Source organism: Lytechinus variegatus, chromosome 4 (genome assembly GCF_018143015.1).
Source record: "Lytechinus variegatus isolate NC3 chromosome 4, Lvar_3.0, whole genome shotgun sequence".
In the NCBI taxonomy this organism is placed as follows: domain Eukaryota; kingdom Metazoa; phylum Echinodermata; class Echinoidea; order Temnopleuroida; family Toxopneustidae; genus Lytechinus; species Lytechinus variegatus.
In genome coordinates, this window is record NC_054743.1 from 31,426,694 (window position 1) to 31,446,167 (window position 19,474).

At 39.9% G+C, this 19,474-nt stretch overlaps 1 protein-coding gene across 1 annotated transcript; it reads left to right on the forward strand.

The window, feature by feature from the left end:
* The first annotated feature begins 9 nt into the window (after window positions 1–9).
* LOC121413840 (cleavage stimulation factor subunit 2-like) lies at window positions 10–19,474 on the forward strand. Its single transcript, XM_041606808.1, has 9 exons — window positions 10–144; window positions 8,746–8,994; window positions 9,897–9,928; window positions 10,711–10,818; window positions 11,387–11,506; window positions 12,218–13,262; window positions 15,248–15,504; window positions 16,952–17,020; window positions 19,057–19,474. The coding sequence occupies exons 1-9, from the start codon at window positions 108–110 to the stop codon at window positions 19,183–19,185; spliced, it is 2,046 nt and encodes a 681-aa protein (XP_041462742.1). The 5' UTR covers window positions 10–107; the 3' UTR covers window positions 19,186–19,474.

Sequence of the window (19,474 nt, forward strand, 5' to 3'; positions counted from 1 at the left end):
GCTGTCTCGTCGATGTTGAAGTTGAAGACGAAGCTTGTTGATGTCTTTGTATCTTCTATAAAATTTCTCTTTTCACCTTTGTTTTTCCACGACTTGACACATGCAAAATGTCTGCTGCCGATAGATCCATCCGCTCTGTCTTTGGTAAGGAATTTATAGCCATTATTTGCAGAGAATTAACTGAAATGATGTTGAAACTCGCCGCTGACTTTTTCTTTTCTTTTTTTCTTTACCGGGGCCGAGGCGAGGCGTAGACGATAGTGATACGGCGGATGCGATGCCGCCGGCTCCCCTCGCGGCTTGGCGGCAATTGGACACGGTAGACGTAATTTAGACTAACTTAGTTAGAGGCTTAGAGTCCAGCTAGCAACCTTCTGTTTTTAGGAGTCTTTTTTCTCTGTGTACACTGTCACTGCACAGATGGCTTGCTGCTCGCGATCGTGTAACCGAGGGAGCTCCGCTGGAGCCTGGGCCTGGGGCCGATTGCACGAAAGGGTCTTTGCAAGGACCATCTTGTGTGTCGCCCATCTTTTATGATACGCCATGTAAAACGCATTTTAAATAAATCATCTGCAAACATATTTCATTCGTCCGTTAAAATAAACAAATTATTTGTTTATAAAATGATGTGATATGAAATTGTATAAAATTTGATTAAAAAGCAAGCTAACGAATCTTATTATTTATCATAAATAAATTTCAGAAATTCCCCGCTTACAGCGTATCATAAAAGATGGGCGACACGAAAGACGGTCCTTGGAAAGACCCTTTCGTGCAATCGGCGCCAGGAGTAGACCGTGCAAAACGAGTATGAGGGAGACACTGGGGTAGATTGGGGTCTCAATAGTATAAAAATTGTGGAAACAGAAATTATGCACTTACTACAATTATATGGATGAAGGTCTAGCTATCGTGACACACAAATCCTGACATCGAGGCACAGAATGGAACCTCAAAAAATGAAAAGTTCTGTCGCAATACCTTTCCTTTAAAAAAATTCAAAACAAAATGGCTGATCAAGACGGAGGCTATATTTGGGGGGTTTTTTGAGGTTCCAGTCTGTGTCACGATAGACAGCTCCCTGGGTTAGCGATGGTGCAGCAGCCTACATCATGTACATGTTGGAGGGGTAGAAAAACCTCCACGGAGCTTTTCGATTTTTATCAACTTAAAAAGTTAAACTTTAACTATAAAAGGCCAAGTAAAAAAAGAAAGTAGTTGATCGTCCAGGTTTTTCGAGAGCAGTGATGAGGGAGGTCCTTACTATTTGCTATTATTTAATCAGACGATTGTCAGACCATGCAAGGCCTGAATTTATATGATCGATGCATGTTGAATATGAATATTGAACAATTAATTGGAATTCTATGGAAAATGTATTATGCAATAAAAAAAATTATTGATGTATTACCAGTACTGTCTGTATTATTGTAAAGCAAAATGTTCATGTCAAGTGAATGATTTAAACATTATTCTACATTACATGTTACATGTATATATTTAAAATATACTCGGGGGGTCATTCAGAAAAAAAAATTGAGAGCCATTTTTAATTGATATTCTTTAAATGTTGGAAATAAAGTTCTAGCCCATTTAAAGGGGAATCCAACCCAAATAAAAACTTGTTTTTATAAGGAAAAGAAAAATCAGACAAGTTGAAAGGTGAAAGTTTGAACAATATTGGACAACCAAAAAGAAAGATATAAATTTTTTAAAGTTGTAAATATTGGTAATCACTATACCAATTGAGATTTCAAATTGGCCGCATATGGGATGTCATAGTGATGTAAGGCAAGGACTACTCTTCCATGTACTCCAATACATATTATGGCTAAAATGTTTTAGGAAATTGGGTTCTGATTTCCTAATATTTATATAAAAGTTAGGTCCTACCTTAAATTCTTGCTCGCCAGAGGATCCAGCCGCTCAGGTAAATTTCACAAATCCAGTGACAAGAAATATATACACTTCACAATTTCAAATAGATTAGAAAAAGGGACAGACGTCACAAAATGTCTCGCGAAGTAATGAGCTCATTAAGTATGCAGAGAATATAAACTTCGAAGGAGTGGAAGTGACGGTATGGAGTAAGAATTGAAAAAGATAGAGAAATGAGTATAAAATGATCCTCCACAAGATTTGATTCGATCCTCACTAGCAGCTGCATGGATGAGATGGTCAGCATGAGTGGTTAGGACGAAGGCAGAGAGTAGAGTGATGATGTGGTAGAGAAAACAAGTTGTTTTTACCAACATCAGAAAAGGTGAAACAAAGAAATAAGCGCCAAAAAGGGGGGCAAAACACAGTTGAGAAGAACAAAGAATTAGAGAGAAGCAGACTGTGAGAAAAGTAAACATGCAAGCATCTCTGTAGTGATGTTGTATACCTGCAAGTTCATTGCAATAAACAAGGAACAATGAAAGGATGTTTGCTCCAAGTCTAAGAACAAAAGAAAGGTTGTTTCTTAATAGAAGAATGTGTTTGCCAAGTAGATTTGGGCAGGAAATGAGTTGCCTTGTTCTGTGCAAGTAAAGTATAGTACATTGCACATGGCAGAAACAAGTTAGAATATAGATATGAAATTGGAAATAAAAGAAAGAATTTATATACAACATGAACAGAATATTGAAATATAAATGAAAATATATACAAGAAAAGAATATATAGATATATAAAAAGATATAGTCAAGTCACTACAGTAGCTCCCCCCTAGATTTGTACCGAATAGAAATGTAGTAACAAATCGACAAGGGAAAGTAAAAGGGAACTTGGCTATATAAAACAAGAAAATAAAAGGACTGGAAACATTAGTGAATTTTGAGACATGTTTCAACCGTCTCCGAAAAATTGAACGTACTTGGCAGGAAACCTCACATGGCGACCAGAACGGGTCTTACGAATTTCGGGAGGCGTATGCTTGTCATCAGAATCCCCTGCCAAGTCCGTGGAGTTGGATTGTTGATGAACTTGGTCAGGTGGATTTTGATGAGAAGATGAAGGAGTGATAACATCCTGCTCGATAAAAGCCGGTTTCAGTCTGTCGACACTGACATTTTCATGTTTACCATTATAATCAATGGTGAAAAACTTGTCAGTACGACGGATGACTCGGAAGGGTCCTCTGTAAGGAGGCTGCAATGGCTTTGTAACAGCATCATCATCAACATCATCATAGAAAGATGTGAGATGAAGAATGGAGTTCAGGATGTACCTGTGTGCGAGTGTGCTGTTTTCGAGTAGGAGTGGGATGTAATTCCCGCATCATTCTCTTTAGTCTGTGGGCATAGTTAGATGGGTCATCAGCAGCATCAATTTGTGAAGGAGCTACAAATTGTGCAGGTAGAGTGACTTTAGTCCCAAACACAAGTTCTGCTGCAGAGCATCCAATGTCAGCCTTGATTGCTGTGCGTATACCCAGCAAGACTAGAGGGAGTGACTCAGTCCAACGGACCTTGTTATGAGCTTTGAGAGAAGCTTTTAGTTGGCGATGAAAACGCTCCACTAAACCATTTGCGGCAGGATGGTATGCTGTTGTGCGGATGCGTTTAGTGCCAAGGAGGTTGGTGAGTGCGAGAAAAAGTGCTGACTCAAATTGCCTACCTCTGTCTGTTGTGACGGTAGTAGGTGCGCCAAACACTGCTACCCACCTGGCCACAAATGCACGTGCTACCGTCTCCGCAGTGATGTCTGGGATAGGGATAGCTTCTGGCCATCTAGTGTAGCGATCAACACAAGTAAGGAGGTAATTGTTGCCCTCTGATGAAGGAAGCGGGCCAACGAGGTCAATGTGCACATGAGAGAAGCGTGCATCAGGTGAAGTGAAAGTACCAAGTGGTGCTTTGGTGTGTCGATGTACTTTACACTTTTGACACTCGAGACATGATTTGGCCCATTTTCTGACATCAGCGTTGATGCTAGGCCAAACAAAGCGCTCTGTAATGAGCTTTTGAGTAGCTTTGATTCCTGGATGAGAAAGTCCATGAAGGGAATCAAAGATAGCTCTTCTGTGTTTGACTGGAACTAGAGGCCTGGCAGTACCAGTTGATATATCGCACAGAACAGTAGTGGTAGAACCTGGGAGAGCAATTGACTTGAGTTGAAGTGAGGAATCTTTCACCTCAGTTTCATATTCCTGATCTTTTGCAATGGCTGCAAAGTCAATGATTGAGGAAGAGTCAACTCTGTCAATATACAGACGAGAGAGGGCGTCTGCTGCTGTGTTCGCCTTACCTGAAATGTGCTGTATATCAGATGTGAACTGCGAAATGAAATCGAGTTGTCGGATTTCCCGTGGCGAATGCCTATCCGGTTTCGACTTGAGTGCATGGGTGAGAGGTTTGTGGTCAGTGTAGATAGTAAATGACCTACCTTCAAGGAGATGACGGAAGTGCTTGATGCCCAGATATGCTGCAAGCAACTCCCTACCAAAAGTGCTGTATTTGGTCTCAGCTGGTTGTAACCTCTTAGAGAAGAAAGCCAGAGGTTGCCAAACTCCATCAACTTGTTGTTGGATAGCTCCCCCAACTCCTACGTCAGAAGCGTCGACTAGTAGGCACAAGGGAACATCAGTGCGAGGGTGCACAAGAACAGTAGAGTTGGCCAATTGATCTTTAGCATGGTTGAAAGCAAGAAGTTCTTTCTCTCCAAGATCAATTGGCATGTTCTTTTTTGTTCTGTTTTTCAACAGATCAGTCAGAGGTTGCAGCACTTCTGCACAATGAGGAATGAATCGTCTGTAGAAGTTGACCAATCCCAGGAATTCTCGAAGTTTGGTGAGTGAAGTAGGGGCGGGAAAATCACGGATGATTTTCACTTTGTCGCTAAGAGGTCGGATTCCGGTGTTGTCCACCATATGTCCGAGGAAAGATAGTGATGAAGCACCAAACTGACATTTCGAGGGATTGACGATGATGCCATACTCCTGCAGGCGATCGAATAGCAGACGGAGATGTGTCTCATGTTCATCCTTAGAGGAACTGGCTACCAGTATATCATCAAGATAAACATAGACAAATGGCAGGCCGCGAATGACGGTGTCCATCAATCGCTGGAATGTTTGGGCTGCATTCCGAAGGCCGAATGGCATTCGAACGAATTCGAATAAGCCAAATGGAGTGGTCACGGCAGTCTTGTGAATGTCGCTAGGCTCGACTGGGATCTGATGATATGCCCTAACGAGGTCAATTTTCGAAAAAATTGTCTTGCCTGCAAGAGTTGAAGAGAAATCTTGTAAGTGTGGGATAGGGTATCGATCCGGGACCGTGCGAGCGTTGAGCAAGCGATAATCACCACAAGGCCGCCAGTCCCCTGGCGTTTTCTTGGGAACCATGTGCAATGGACTTGACCAGTTGCTCTCAGATTGTCGGATAATGCCAAGTTCAAGCATGTGCTCGAACTCTGCCTGGGCAATTCTCTGACGATCTGGAGCAAGACGACGAGGGCGCGCTGCCACGGGCGGGCCTCGAGTTGGGATGTGATGCGTGGTAGTATGTTTCACTTCCGAGTGCTTGTAAACCGGTCGTGTGATATCCGGATATTGACGGAGAATGGAGTGAAACCGCTCCGATGAGTCATGTTGAACATACATCGGGCTAATAGTACCAGTATATGAGCCACATCCCTGGACTGTAAGAGTTGTTGTGGTGTCTATCAATCGGCGGTGTTTGATATCCACCAACAGTCCAAACTGATCAAGAAAATCGGCACCCAAAATCGGCGTGGGTATGTCTGTCACAACAAATATCCAGCGGAAAACACGCCGTAAACCAAGATCAAGTGTGAAAGACTTTTGTCCGAAAGTCTTGATCGGCGATCGATTTACAGCCTGCAGTTGGATATTTGTTGCGTCAACCCTAGCCGGTTTCCCCAATTTTGAATGAGGGAAAATGCTCACCTCAGCACCTGTGTCGACGAGAAATCGTGTACCAGTGTACTTGTCGTTGACAAAGAAAAGGCGACTGGGTTGGGTGCTGCCAAGGGGGTTAGTCGCCGCTATTCCTTGGCGGGACCGTTTCCCTGGGCTTGTTTTGAGAAAGTGCAAGGACTGATGCACTTTTGAGCTCTCCTCCCATGTTTCCAGTGATACCAGCACTGAGCACCTGCATGCTGGTCACTGCGATGCTGGCTGCGCAAAAATGACTTGCGCTGTCGACTGCAAGTCCCTCTCTGGTTTTCCAGCATGGAGCAGGTCAATGCTTGAATCTGCATTGTGAGCTGGTCAACCTGCGCAGAGAGTTGGTCGATTGGAGAAAGGAAAGATTCAGGAGTAGAGGAAACGTTAGGGATAGTCATGTTGTAGGAGTAAGAAAAAAAAATTGAGAAGTAGAAAGGGAACAGAAATAGCAAAGTGAGAAGCAAGAATAGCGAATTAAGTAAGAGCGGGAGAGGAAGCAAAAATGGCGAAATAAATAGAAGGCGATAAAAGAAAATTAAGGATTCAGGATCACGTCGGGGTCACCAGTTTAGGAAATTGGGTTCTGATTTCCTAATATTTATATAAAAGTTAGGTCCTACCTTAAATTCTTGCTCGCCAGAGGATCCAGCCGCTCAGGTAAATTTCACAAATCCAGTGACAAGAAATATATACACTTCACAATTTCAAATAGATTAGAAAAAGGGACAGACGTCACAAAATGTCTCGCGAAGTAATGAGCTCATTAAGTATGCAGAGAATATAAACTTTGAAGGAGTGGAAGTGACGGTATGGAGTAAGAATTGAAAAAGATAGAGAAATGAGTATAAAATGATCCTCCACAAGATTTGATTCGATCCTCACTAGCAGCTGCATGGATGAGATGGTCAGCATGAGTGGTTAGGACGAAGGCAGAGAGTAGAGTGATGATGTGGTAGAGAAAACAAGTTGTTTTTACCAACATCAGAAAAGGTGAAACAAAGAAATAAGCGCCAAAAAGGGGGGCAAAACACAGTTGAGAAGAACAAAGAATTAGAGAGAAGCAGACTGTGAGAAAAGTAAACATGCAAGCATCTCTGTAGTGATGTTGTATACCTGCAAGTTCATTGCAATAAACAAGGAACAATGAAAGGATGTTTGCTCCAAGTCTAAGAACAAAAGAAAGGTTGTTTCTTAATAGAAGAATGTGTTTGCCAAGTAGATTTGGGCAGGAAATGAGTTGCCTTGTTCTGTGCAAGTAAAGTATAGTACATTGCACATGGCAGAAACAAGTTAGAATATAGATATGAAATTGGAAATAAAAGAAAGAATTTATATACAACATGAACAGAATATTGAAATATAAATGAAAATATATACAAGAAAAGAATATATAGATATATAAAAAGATATAGTCAAGTCACTACAATGTCATTTTCCCAAAGGTTTTATTTCAAATTATATTTTTCTTTCATGAGGACATAAAACAATATACTACATGGGTTATATTTAGATTACTGCCCCAGGGGAATGGGTACTTAGGAGAAAACCACAAATCCCTGATAATAAAGTACATGGCCTATGGGAAAGTTGTCCTTGCCCCTTGTCATGATTTACTTACCCAGTTGCCAATTTGAAATCTACATAGTATTAGTGATCTCAATTTTAAAGAATCTATAACTTTCTTATTGCTTGTCCAATTTCTTTCACACTTTCACCATTCTGTTAAATTTATTTTTCACCTTCCCAACACAACATTTTATGGCCAAGGCTGGATTCCCCTTTAATTGATTTAGTCATAAATCTTTTACAGGGAAAGTAGAAATCTCGGGGGCAAAAATTGCAATGTTGACCGCAGTATACATGTACGCACATGAGGGCACAATCCCTGGCTCCGTGGAGAGTAAGCATACATTAATCAGTGAATGATTTTTACTCTCTAGGAGCCTCCTGGCTAGATCTGCAATGTACTGCAGAAGAGTCTGTAATGATATTGGAATACCTTTACCATATTGCCAATCGCAATGTTAGCACAACGCGCAGTCATTCAAATTCTTTGTCATGTTTGTTTTATTTTATTTCTATACATTTGTTAAAGGTCAAGTCCACCCTAGAAAAATGTTGATTTGAATAAATATAGAAAAATCAAACAAGTAAAATGCTGAAAATGTCATCAGAATTGGATGTAAAATAAGAAAGTTATGACATTTTAAAGTTTTGCTTATTTTTCACATCAAATGAGACAGTCGATGATGTCCCTCACTCACTATTTCTTTTGTTTTGTATTGTTTGAATTATATAATATTTCATTTCTTATAGATTTGACAATAAGGGCCAACTTGACTGAATCATGAGACAGTATTAAACAATGCTCATTCTACATGTTCAGGGAGAAATTAATCTTTGTTTCACTTGACAATGAGGAGAAAAATAGAATATTGCCTATTTCATGTAATAAAATACAAAAGAAATAGTGAGTGGATGACGTCATCAGTCACCTCATTTATGTACCCACCAGGATGTGCATATAAATGGTTTGTAAAATAAAGCAAAACTTTAAAATATCATAACTTTCTTATAATGCATCTGATTTTGATGAAATTTTCAGTGTACTGCTTGTTGGATTTTTCTCTTTTTATTCAAATCAAGTTTTTGTTGGGATGGACTTGTCCTTTAATGATTATCAAGTGATGGTATGAGAGAAATGATAGGCAAAGTATGACATTATTTATACTATACTTTTGCACATAATTTGCCATTCTATAAACTTAAATCGTCTCACGCTTTGTTGTAGATCTGTACACAGTGGGAACTCTTGCAACAAAATTACTGTTACTATGTTGTTTTGATTACAGTGGGTAATATTCCATACGAGATAACGGAAGAGAAACTGAAAGATATCTTCTCAGAGGTTGGCCCGGTGATTAGCTTCCGTCTGGTCTTTGATCGGGACACCGGCAAACCCAAGGGATATGGGTTCTGCGAGTACCAGGATCAAGAGACGGCTCTCTCTGCGATGAGGAACCTGAATGGCTATGAGCTCAGTGGGAGGAGTCTTCGGGTGGATAATGCTACCAGTGAGAAAAACAGGGAGGAGCTAAAGAGTGAGTTTAATAACATCTGTTTATTCTTTGAGGGAGTATCCTTTTCTTCTCATGCAATCTAAAATAGTAAAAGCTATAAAGGATTTATTTCCCAGTAATCTAATTCGTCCAATTGCCATCTCATCTACTATCTTTTTTTCTTTTTTTTTTTCTTTTTTTTTCTTTTTTTTTCATCTACTATCTTTTGGTCTACCATCAATTCATCTACTGTCCACATGGTATAATTGCCAATTCGTCTACTCACCATTTCGTCTAATAAGCAGTTGGTCCAATAGCAGTTTAGTCCATATATACCATGTGGTCTAATTGGACTAACTTGTGCACAATGAATGAAAATGAAATGGATATTACACCAACTGGTTTAGATGAAATGGTGATTATACGAAGTGATGATAGGACCAAACGGTTGTTGAACGAAATGTTGATGGACAGAATGGCATAAGACTTAATGAAAGTATACCATGTGGTGAGTGGACGACTTGGCAGTAGACAAATTGGCTTTTTAGTATTTACCGCTATGAAGTATCAGGGTTAAACAAGAAAAAGGGGATATTCAGGGTTTTTGGGAATTCCTTGGAAAAATAAATTCCCCAAATAGCAAATTTAAGCGATATCTACTTTCAAAATATCTTCCTTTTTTAATATTTTTTGCTTGTCAAAGAAATAAAGAGGCAAATGTTGACCCATTCTACCTTTAGGTCTTTTTGGGGGGCATTGTCAGTGAGATCCACTTGATTTTCTTCACAAAGATTAACAAATATATAGTAATTATTTTTCTAAGGTCGATTGTGTTTCTATGAAGTTCATGTTTAAAAACTTGTATCATTACATAAATGTTATCGTGGATTAGTTTATGAAATACCTGCAATTTTACAATATACTCTGTTTTTATTTTCTTTTAGCTGCTTTGCAGCAGAGTCAGCCTCCTCCTGAGGTAGGTACTCATTGTCCAGGGGCCCGTTTCTTCAAGAGTTACAACTGTTGTAACTTTGCCATTACGGCAACTACCACGGCAACAGGGCTCATCAGCCAAAATTAAGATTACCATGGTACATGTAGTTGCCATAATGGCAAAGTTACAACAGTTGCAACTCTTTATAAAACGGGCCCCAGATTCCTGTAACATAAAATTTGTTATTACAAAAATGTTATGATTTCACCAGTAATCTGAATTGTCTTCTAATGCTTGAGATCTATCTACAAATATAAGCTAGAGAGATGTAAATAATTAGAGTGCATTCAGCGGTTTCAGCCCTTTATATTTAATGTTTGAGAAGTCTTTATAAATCTCACCACTTGGAAAATATGGAAAGTGAGGTTACACCCCTGCTTTTTTTATATCCATATATGTAGGACAGTGAATGGTTATTTCATTCAAGAATCTGAATGAAAATTAGAATAACAATCAGTCTGGTTTAGATGTATTAAAGTGAACCTTCAGAATGTGTTTGAATCATCAGAACTACATGTAGATTCGTGACACTACTCCTAGGTGTTCGTCTCTCCGAAAATATTGTAATAAATGCTCACAAGACATAAAATAACTACAGGCAAGAAGTAATCCTTTTAAAATGCCTTTATGCTGTGTAAAAGCATTAAAGAGCATTAACAATATTTCTGCCATGTAACCGCATCTCAAAAGTTGTGTCGAGACTCAAGAATGTATAGCTGTGTGATATTGCCAAAGAGAACTCATAATCCTCATTTCAATTTTAGTCTCCCTATGGTGATGCTGTAGCGCCCCAGGAAGCCCCTGAAGCCATCTCTAGAGCTGTGGCTAGCCTTCCTCCAGAGCAGATGTACGAGGTCATGAAACAAATGAAGGTGAAAAGAATATATTGCTCCACAGTTTGTTCGTAAAATTATGCCTTTCAAAACTCCTTACTGTACTTGTAGCTCAACCACATATCTATGTTGCCTGGTGCAAGAATTTTTATTAAAAAAATGTCCTGTGTTATTGTAGCGGTAAGTGTTGTCCAGTACAGATAATGAATGTTCTTAGTAATAACCTACACTCATCATATTCTAAATAATTACTTTGTCTATGGTACATTTTAAAGACATTAAAATGTCATGAAATGATGAATGATTATTGCAAAATTGATATTTGAAAAAAACACTAAAGATAGAGGATTTTAAAAGGCATTGCAACAGTCAGTTTCCTATGTTATTGTATCATGTATTTTTTGTAGATGCTTTTAAACTGTATATCTCTTGTAGTAATGAAAGATGTGGGGACAATGGTCAATAAACCAAAGTGACTCTGATGAATTAAAGCTTCCAAAAGATATTGTCATGTGCTCTGACAAGTCTTTTGTCAATGGAGTTTTAAGAGAAAACGAAAATCATAACTGATGATATTCATTGTTTTCATTTTTCTTAAAATCTAAAGATTGTGATTCAGAACAACCCGGTTGAGGCTCGTAACATGCTCCTGCAGAACCCTCAACTTGCCTATGCTCTGCTTCAGGCCCAGGTCGTCATGCGCATCGTGGACCCAAATGTTGCCATGGTGAGAGAGGTTCCTTAGTGAATATTTGCTCATTTTCAAGAGACACGTATGGACTCATGGCATGAGACAGTGGTACAAGTAACACAGGCCTTCGCACCTTTCTAAATTTGGGAAAACGAATCTGAATTATGACAATTTTAAGATCTGACAACTTTTTGGACCAAAATGTTAATGAAAGGCTCCCCTTATCTTCCTCTGTTGGTTTTGTTTTTTCATGATTTTACAACAAATTCCTAACCAATGATGCTCCTTTCCTATTTTATTAGCTAAATCATCACAACTTTTCTGTTCGATCATTTGGGAGGTCTGAAATTGATCGTGATTTTTAATTACATGTATAAATGTGATAAAGTATTCAGTCATGAAAGTTGGTTGGTATTATAATTACAGGGACCTATGAACCTTTGAGATATTTTTCTATTTTAAGAGTTTGGTATTAACAGCTTGCATTTCTGTTGGGATGATTTTGTCACCAGCTGCAAGTTTCAACACCGTAGTACTTGAAAAGAGTTTCGTGCTGGATCTGTCCTCAAAAAATATTTGACTATACATTATGTAATCGGTATCAATTTTGTAAAACTCTATTTAGTGTTTGAATTAAAGTTTGACAGCGCGATATAAGCTCACAACACCAACACAGAACAAATCATCCATCAGTTTAGAAGATAAGTGATGTTCATGTCTTTAATTTAAATTCTGTTTTTGCTTCAGACCTTGCTTCACAGACAGACAGATGCACCCCAACCACTTTTCCCTCCTGAATCTAATCAAGGTCCTGGACCTCACCAAGGACCAGGTCCTCAGGGTAACCAGCAAATGATGGGAGGGAACCAAGGAATGGGTATGGGTGGACCAAGACCTGATCATCAGATGGGTCAAGGTGGGCCAAGAGGAATGAATCCTAATATGGGCCCAGGAATGAATCAGGGGCCCATGGGACCACGAGGGATGGGTCCGCAAGGGATGGGACACCAAGATATGGGCAGGGGTGGTATGGGCCCACAGGAGAGGAACATGCAGGGAGGTATGCAGAGGGGTGGCATGGGCCCAGGAGAAATGAATCGGGGTGGCATGGGTCCTGGAGAGATGAACCGTGGTGGCATGGGCCCAGGAGAGATGAATCGGGGCGGAATGGGCCCGGGTGAAATGAATCGTGGTATGGGCCCGGGAGAAATGAATCGGGGTGGCATGGGACCAGGGGAAATGAACAGGGGAGGTATGGGCCCTGGAGAAATGAACAGGGGTGGTATGGGCCCAGGTGAAATGAATAGGGGTGGCATGGGCCCTGGAGAAATGAACAGGGGCGGTATGGGCCCTGGAGAATTGAATAGGGGCGGTATGGGCCCTGGAGAAATGAATAGAGGCGGTATGGGCCCAGGGGACATGAATCGTGGTGGAATGGGACAAGGAGAAATGGGCCGTGGAGGAATGGGCCCCGGAGACATGGGCCACCAAGGCAGGGGTCCAGGCGAAATGAACCGCGGTGGCATGGGTCCGGGTGAAATGAACCGGGGCGGCATGGGTCCTGGAGATATGAATCGCGGCGGCATGGGCCAACAGGAAATGGGCATGGGAGGTCCTAGGCCAGGGATGGGTATGAATGAGATGGGTCGAGGGGGTGGGCCGGATATGAACAGGGGTATGGGTCCTGGGCAGGGTCCACAAGGAAGGATGCATGGAGGAATGGAGCAGGGTCGGATGAACATGGGTCCAGGTGGAGGAGGACCTGGAATGAGCCCAAACATGATGAGTCAAGGTAAGTTAAAGGTCCTGTGACACCAATTCCATCTTATTCTAGATACATATCTATCATTAGGTAGTTTTACTTGAAAAATATGAATTTGCCATCGGTTCCTGTGTACAACGAACCAGTGTTAAGTTGTTTCATGGAAATGAACTTCAACGGGAATGCCCACTGAAAGTTTTGAAAGAGTCGACTGATCGATCTGTCAATCATTGTGACGTCATCCAAGGAAGGTTTTCTCAGTTGTGAAGCTGGACCCCTAGTTATTGTACACGTTCCTTGTGTAGTTGCTGCTTCAACCAAGCACACCTTTAACAGATTTTTTAGATTTTTATGAGGTTTTGATCATGGCTGCAGCATCGTCATCAGCTGATTCTTCAGACTGAAGATTCAGGTTCTGAATATTATTCCAGCAATTCAACTTATTTACTTTGAATCACACGTGCAACCACAATAGGCACTTCATGCTCCAAACGTCAACAATGCTCAGCACCTTCCTTCCCTGACGTCATAATTGTCACATGATATACGAAACCAAATCGGGCTGAATTTTTGTGGGCGGGGCAAATTTAGCTCAATTTTCAATATAAAATTGCCTTTGAACCTGATGTGGGATGTTTTTCAGGTAAAATTTTGATGGAATCATAATTAGTAAGCACTAAGCTAATAAATAAATCAGCATCTTTTCTGTATTTCATGGGACCTTTAACCCTAAATCTCCCGGGGTATTTTGATTCTTGTCATTCCCGGGGGGGGGGTGCCATTATGGCCCCCCCTCCTTAAGATCTCGGCCGCGGATTGCGCGATCACAACAAAAATTTGCATGATGGTAAAGAATGATGTAATCTACGTAGTTGCATTGGTAAATTTCACTGAATTCATATATTTTTATTTTATATGAATTAATTATGCTAATTTATTCATGAAATCATACTTTTTGCTCTGATTCACTAAATAAAGCTCCTAGAATGCTATTTTTTGGTGAAAATATTCTTTATAGCATTCCTAACAATTTTGAATGAAAAAAATTCTGGTACCAAGAATGATTTCTTATGTATTTTATTGTTTTTTAATTTATGTATTTCTTTGTTTTTTTACTTTTTGTTTTTTTATTGTTTACCAATGGAAATTGTTCCAGACTTAATTCTGATCATAAACAAGGCAAAATTAATTCAGTTTAATCAGTAAAAGTAGAAATAATGATACATTTATGAATTCTGGCTAAATACTCAATCTGCATTGGATTTGTACACAAAATCACGTTTGTGAGCAATTTTGGGTCTGACATTCACTTACATAATGTTGCATAATGTCTTAACCGCATACCGGGGCGTCACAAATTTAGTCTCGAAATTTGCGCGAGACTTGAAAGTAAAAAGTCAATGAGCAGCAAGGTCAAAAAAATTTGCGCAGCAGATATATCGCGGAAATTGTTGATGGGGGGGGCATTATGCCCCCCCTGGGAGAATTAGGTTTGAAGATGGATTATTTCTAACTACATGTACATGAATCGGTCAGTTGAATCTTCTTGGAGTAGAGAAATACTATACATCAGACTTTGATGCAAGGAGTGAGATAAAAAGCACTTTGAATTTTAATACATCAATTGAAATTTGTATTTATTTCTTTAAAAACACATAATGAGAGGTGTCTTACTATTTACATACGTGTTTGTAGTTCATAACATAAGTCTTTGTCACACATCTGTGATATTGACACTATGAGTAGCATGTTGTGCTGCGTTCTTGAGTGTTTCTTTATGCTGCTGTCTTGGAACTTTCGTGACAGAAAGGAAACTGCTTAGCGATATCCCCTTGTACATTTATTGGCGTATTTTCAAATTCGTGTGCCAATTGGACCGTTCTCTCCAAACAAAGATCATTGACTTAACAAACTTAACTCATAATTAATTAAAACTTGTAGCATCTATTTTTGTAGGCCACCCTAACTTAAAACCTACTTATTTTTCCTTTTCTTTTTGTTTACCGGTATATCAGAAATGCAGATGACCCGTGGTGGTGTGGGACCAGGCCCAAGAGGTGGACCATCAGAGGTCCATGATCCCCGGAGACAGGACCCCAGGGGACCAGGAGCACGAGCCGATGGACCGGGCGGAGCAGGGGGCTTTGAGAGGGGTGACCCCCATGGCATGGGGGGCATGAGGCCCGGTGGAATGGCAGCAGGAGGTGGTGGTGGTGGTGACCCACGCATGGCTGACCCAAGAGCAGCTGATCGCTCAGCCCTCAGTGCATCTGTAAGTTCAAACAAATTTCTAAGCTAAACTTAGTACAGGTAACATTGCCGAAGTCAAATCTTCTTGGACCACAGATTTGTGGTCGACTTAGGAGAATATATCATGTTTTGCGTAATCGGGTTAGAGGTTAATCGCCAGTGTGAAAGAGCAATTCTGATTGGTTTCTCGTCAGTCTAATGAACAAAATCCGCATGCAACAATGAATTTGATAGGCCTTTTCATTTAGCAATTAATTGCTAACTTTGTCTTACGGACCTCAATGTGAAACTTGCTCTGAGTAGTTGGGCAAGGATTTGATAATGGAAGTTTACCTGTACTTGTAGCAAACAATGGTTTCATGAGAAAGTCATTCAAATCAATATTGATTGTCATCACACCTGCCACATATCTTAAAACTTACATTAAGTTTTGAAAATCTAATCTGAAAGACAAGCAACCTGAAGATTGCCAACACAGATAAGCGCATGTGGTACAGTGTATACTATTGTGTGGGGAAAGACTCTACACCTGGCAGGAATACCATGCTTGTTAGCCTCATTTCTCAGCAATTACATATTTTCTGCTAGAATTATAGATGTATAATCAAATCATAAGTATGAATCAGGCCTGTGAAATCCGCTATTTAGCGGAAATCCGCTATTTTCATTTTTAAGACCGATTTCAATTTCCGCCTTTTTTCCTGTGTTCCATTTCCATTTTTTCTAAGTCAAAATTCCGCTATTTTATCCAAAACGGCTGGAAAACAAGTTTAGGTAAATAGATGCGAGCAGAATGTGTGTGTTGTGAATATACACGTTACGGGGCCTTGTATTTTGCCTTCGCGAAGTTTCGAATTTTTAGTATATGTAACTCTATGAAACTGCTGCGGATCACACCGTGCACCGTTGCCGTTGTTGGCATATGGGCCCGTCAATCTGTATGCATTGTCAGCGGACGGAAACCGCATACAACACAGGGAAATCATTGCATGTGCATGTTGTTGGTTACGTACATGTACATACGATCGAGACTCGCGAGTGAATGAACCAGTTCACGTGTTCGGGATGTTTACGAAGTTAGTGTTTTGAACTTTCTGACTTTGGAGTTTGGACTTTGTTTATATTCTTGAATCATTGGAAATATTTCTATGACTTTCAAAATGTCTGTTGAACATAAATGTGTGATCGTTCAGAGAGGGTCGCCTTTGGATACCGATGAAGATAAAAAGTGCAGCGACATTTCTAATCCGTGGAAATGGTCCTGGATGGAATACACCGTAAATCGTGATGGGCATATGCAGCGGCTTGGCGATAGTAAATAGTAAGGTAAATTTTCAGATTTTTTCACTATTTTTTTGAAACCCCCCTCACAGGCCTGATGAATAAAAGTACAATTTTCCCCATGTCAGGGCCCTGGTATATATTATTTTTCACAGAATTAATATTCTCATTTCATTTATTTTTCCCAGAATCTTTCTCAGCTTGCCCAGAATATCAACCTATCCCAAACACAGCCTACTCAACAAGATCAAGAAAAGGTATGGATTCTTAATCATGTACTAAATCTATCTATCATATATTTCATTACATCATGAGAGCACAGTGGGTGATTTCAAGTACAGTGTTGATATCTGGTGTTGGTGTTATGACAACACCAACACGTCGTTGAACGTCGTCTGCTGCACCAAACATCACAGCTGGTGTTGACGATCTACCTGTAATTTCCCTATTCATCAACACCAATCCCCAGGGATTTGAAAAATCGTGATTTCAAGTTCGGTGTTGGTGTTGGAGATTTGAATCTCACGAACAGGCAGCGAACAGTATGAACCATCCCCTTAAAATTAGATTTAACAATGAAAGCTTGAAACAATGACATGGACCATGATGTTTCGTCTTTTGGATTCTTGAAGTGATTTTAGCCTTTGCATCCTGCATGAAGAGATTTTATTGTAATTTCTCCCAGATTATCACTTTATTCTTTGAGAAATTCTCGCTTATTAGTTGAAATAATCAGCAGGGCAGAGGCGTGATTGATAAGCACAATCGGTATGGTTCTTTTGAACCCAGCTCGGTTCAGGAGCCTTTTTACGCTCTCAACACCAACACCAAACTTGAAATCAACCAATGAGCATTGAAAAACGCATTCGTATGAAAATCCCATGCATTATTCTTTCTTACAATATTGCTTACTGTTAGCTGTACAATTCTTAAGCCATTCACACATGGAGAATGGGAAGTTGTTTGTAATATATATTTCTCAAATAATGTGATAGTGCATTGTATAAAATGTCACTTTATTATGTTATTATGATGTGATTGTTAAATCATATCATTTTGGATTAAAGGATGAATTATTTCTTACAGTGATGCTTGAAATGGCCTGTGAGTGCACTGTTGCAATATTTTTTCCATTTAATATGAAGATTGCTATACATGGAGCAATTAAATCATAACTGGTAAAGTCACATCTTATTCATGGTATGCTGATATCTTGTCAGAAAAAGCATTGGAAATTTCTTTACTCGTTCATGCATTTAGTAAAACATGTGCCTCCAAAAGCATGTGGGTCGATATTCCCTGCTAATTCGTCCACTGCCAACTTGTCCACTCACCACATGGTCTACCTTCATTTAGTCTAATGCCATTCCGTCCATCAAAATATCATCTAAAAACCACTTAGTCCAATAACCATTTGGTCCTATCATCACTTTCGTCTCAAAACCAATTGGTCTAATATTTGTTTTATTTTCATTCATTTTTCCAATTAACACTTAGTCTAATTAGACCAAATGGTATATAGGCCTATACTAAATAGCTATTGGACCATCTGGTGAGTGGACAAAATGACAATTAGACCATGGGGATATTTGGATGAACTGATGGTAGACCAAATGATAGTAGATGAGTTGGCATTGGACCAAATAAAAATAAACCTGTGGGTCGACCTCTATTTCCTAAAACAAACTAGATAGGGCCACAAGTAAGAATTGAAAAATTAAAGAAAATATTTACGGTAATTGAATGAAGAATGATGAGCAGGGGGAAGAATAAGGAATAATCAGTAGAACTATAAAGGGGATGAAAGGAAAACTGTAGGGAGGTTTCTAAGGTGGGCGCATCGTGGTCTAGTGGTTCTGGCTCTCGCCTTTCAAACAGAGGGTCATGGGTTCGAATCCTAGCCATGGTGTGTTTTCCTTCAGCAAGAAATTTACCCACACTGCTGCACTGAGTGCACTCGACCCAGGTGAGGTGAATGGGTACCCGGCAAGATTGATTCCTTTACTGCACAAGCGCTGAAAAGCAGCTCGAGCTAAGGCCGGGGTAATAATAATAACAACGCACCTCGGAATTGATTGTTTCTAGATAGATGGCGCTATACAAATGCCCATTATTATTAAGCTTTTTGAAAGAAAAGCCATGTGATGAATGCGTGGTGTTGAATACTGTTATAAAAGGGAAGGTTTAAATCAGTATGTACACTTAACTGCTATTTCTTTTCTATTTCTCTCTGTCAATAATTTGTGTTGGAAGGTAATACATGTATATCTTTACGTGTGTTTGCTCTTCATAGGCCGCCCTGATCATGCAAGTGTTACAGCTTTCACCTGAGCAGATCAACCTTCTTCCGGCAGAGCAGAGGGCTAGTATCATGGTACTCAAAGAACAGATCTCGCGTAGCCAGGGAGGGTTGCCTTCTTAGACCAGACGAACCCACATTCTTCATCATGATGGCATCGCCAGGATTTCATCGTGCGGGGGGGGAGCAAATCTTCAACAGCAACCACTTTATGGGCAACCATTTGATTTCCTAATGGTAGATGCTTTATTTGTTGAATTCGTTCCATGTTTTCAACTAAGTTACTTGATGATAATCCTACATTGTGGATTTGATGTCAATAACATCTAGGTTGAATGTAAGTTACATGTAGTATTCCCATGCTGTTATCAGTACCTTGTTTGATCCATTTGAAATTGTCTACATTGTGCTT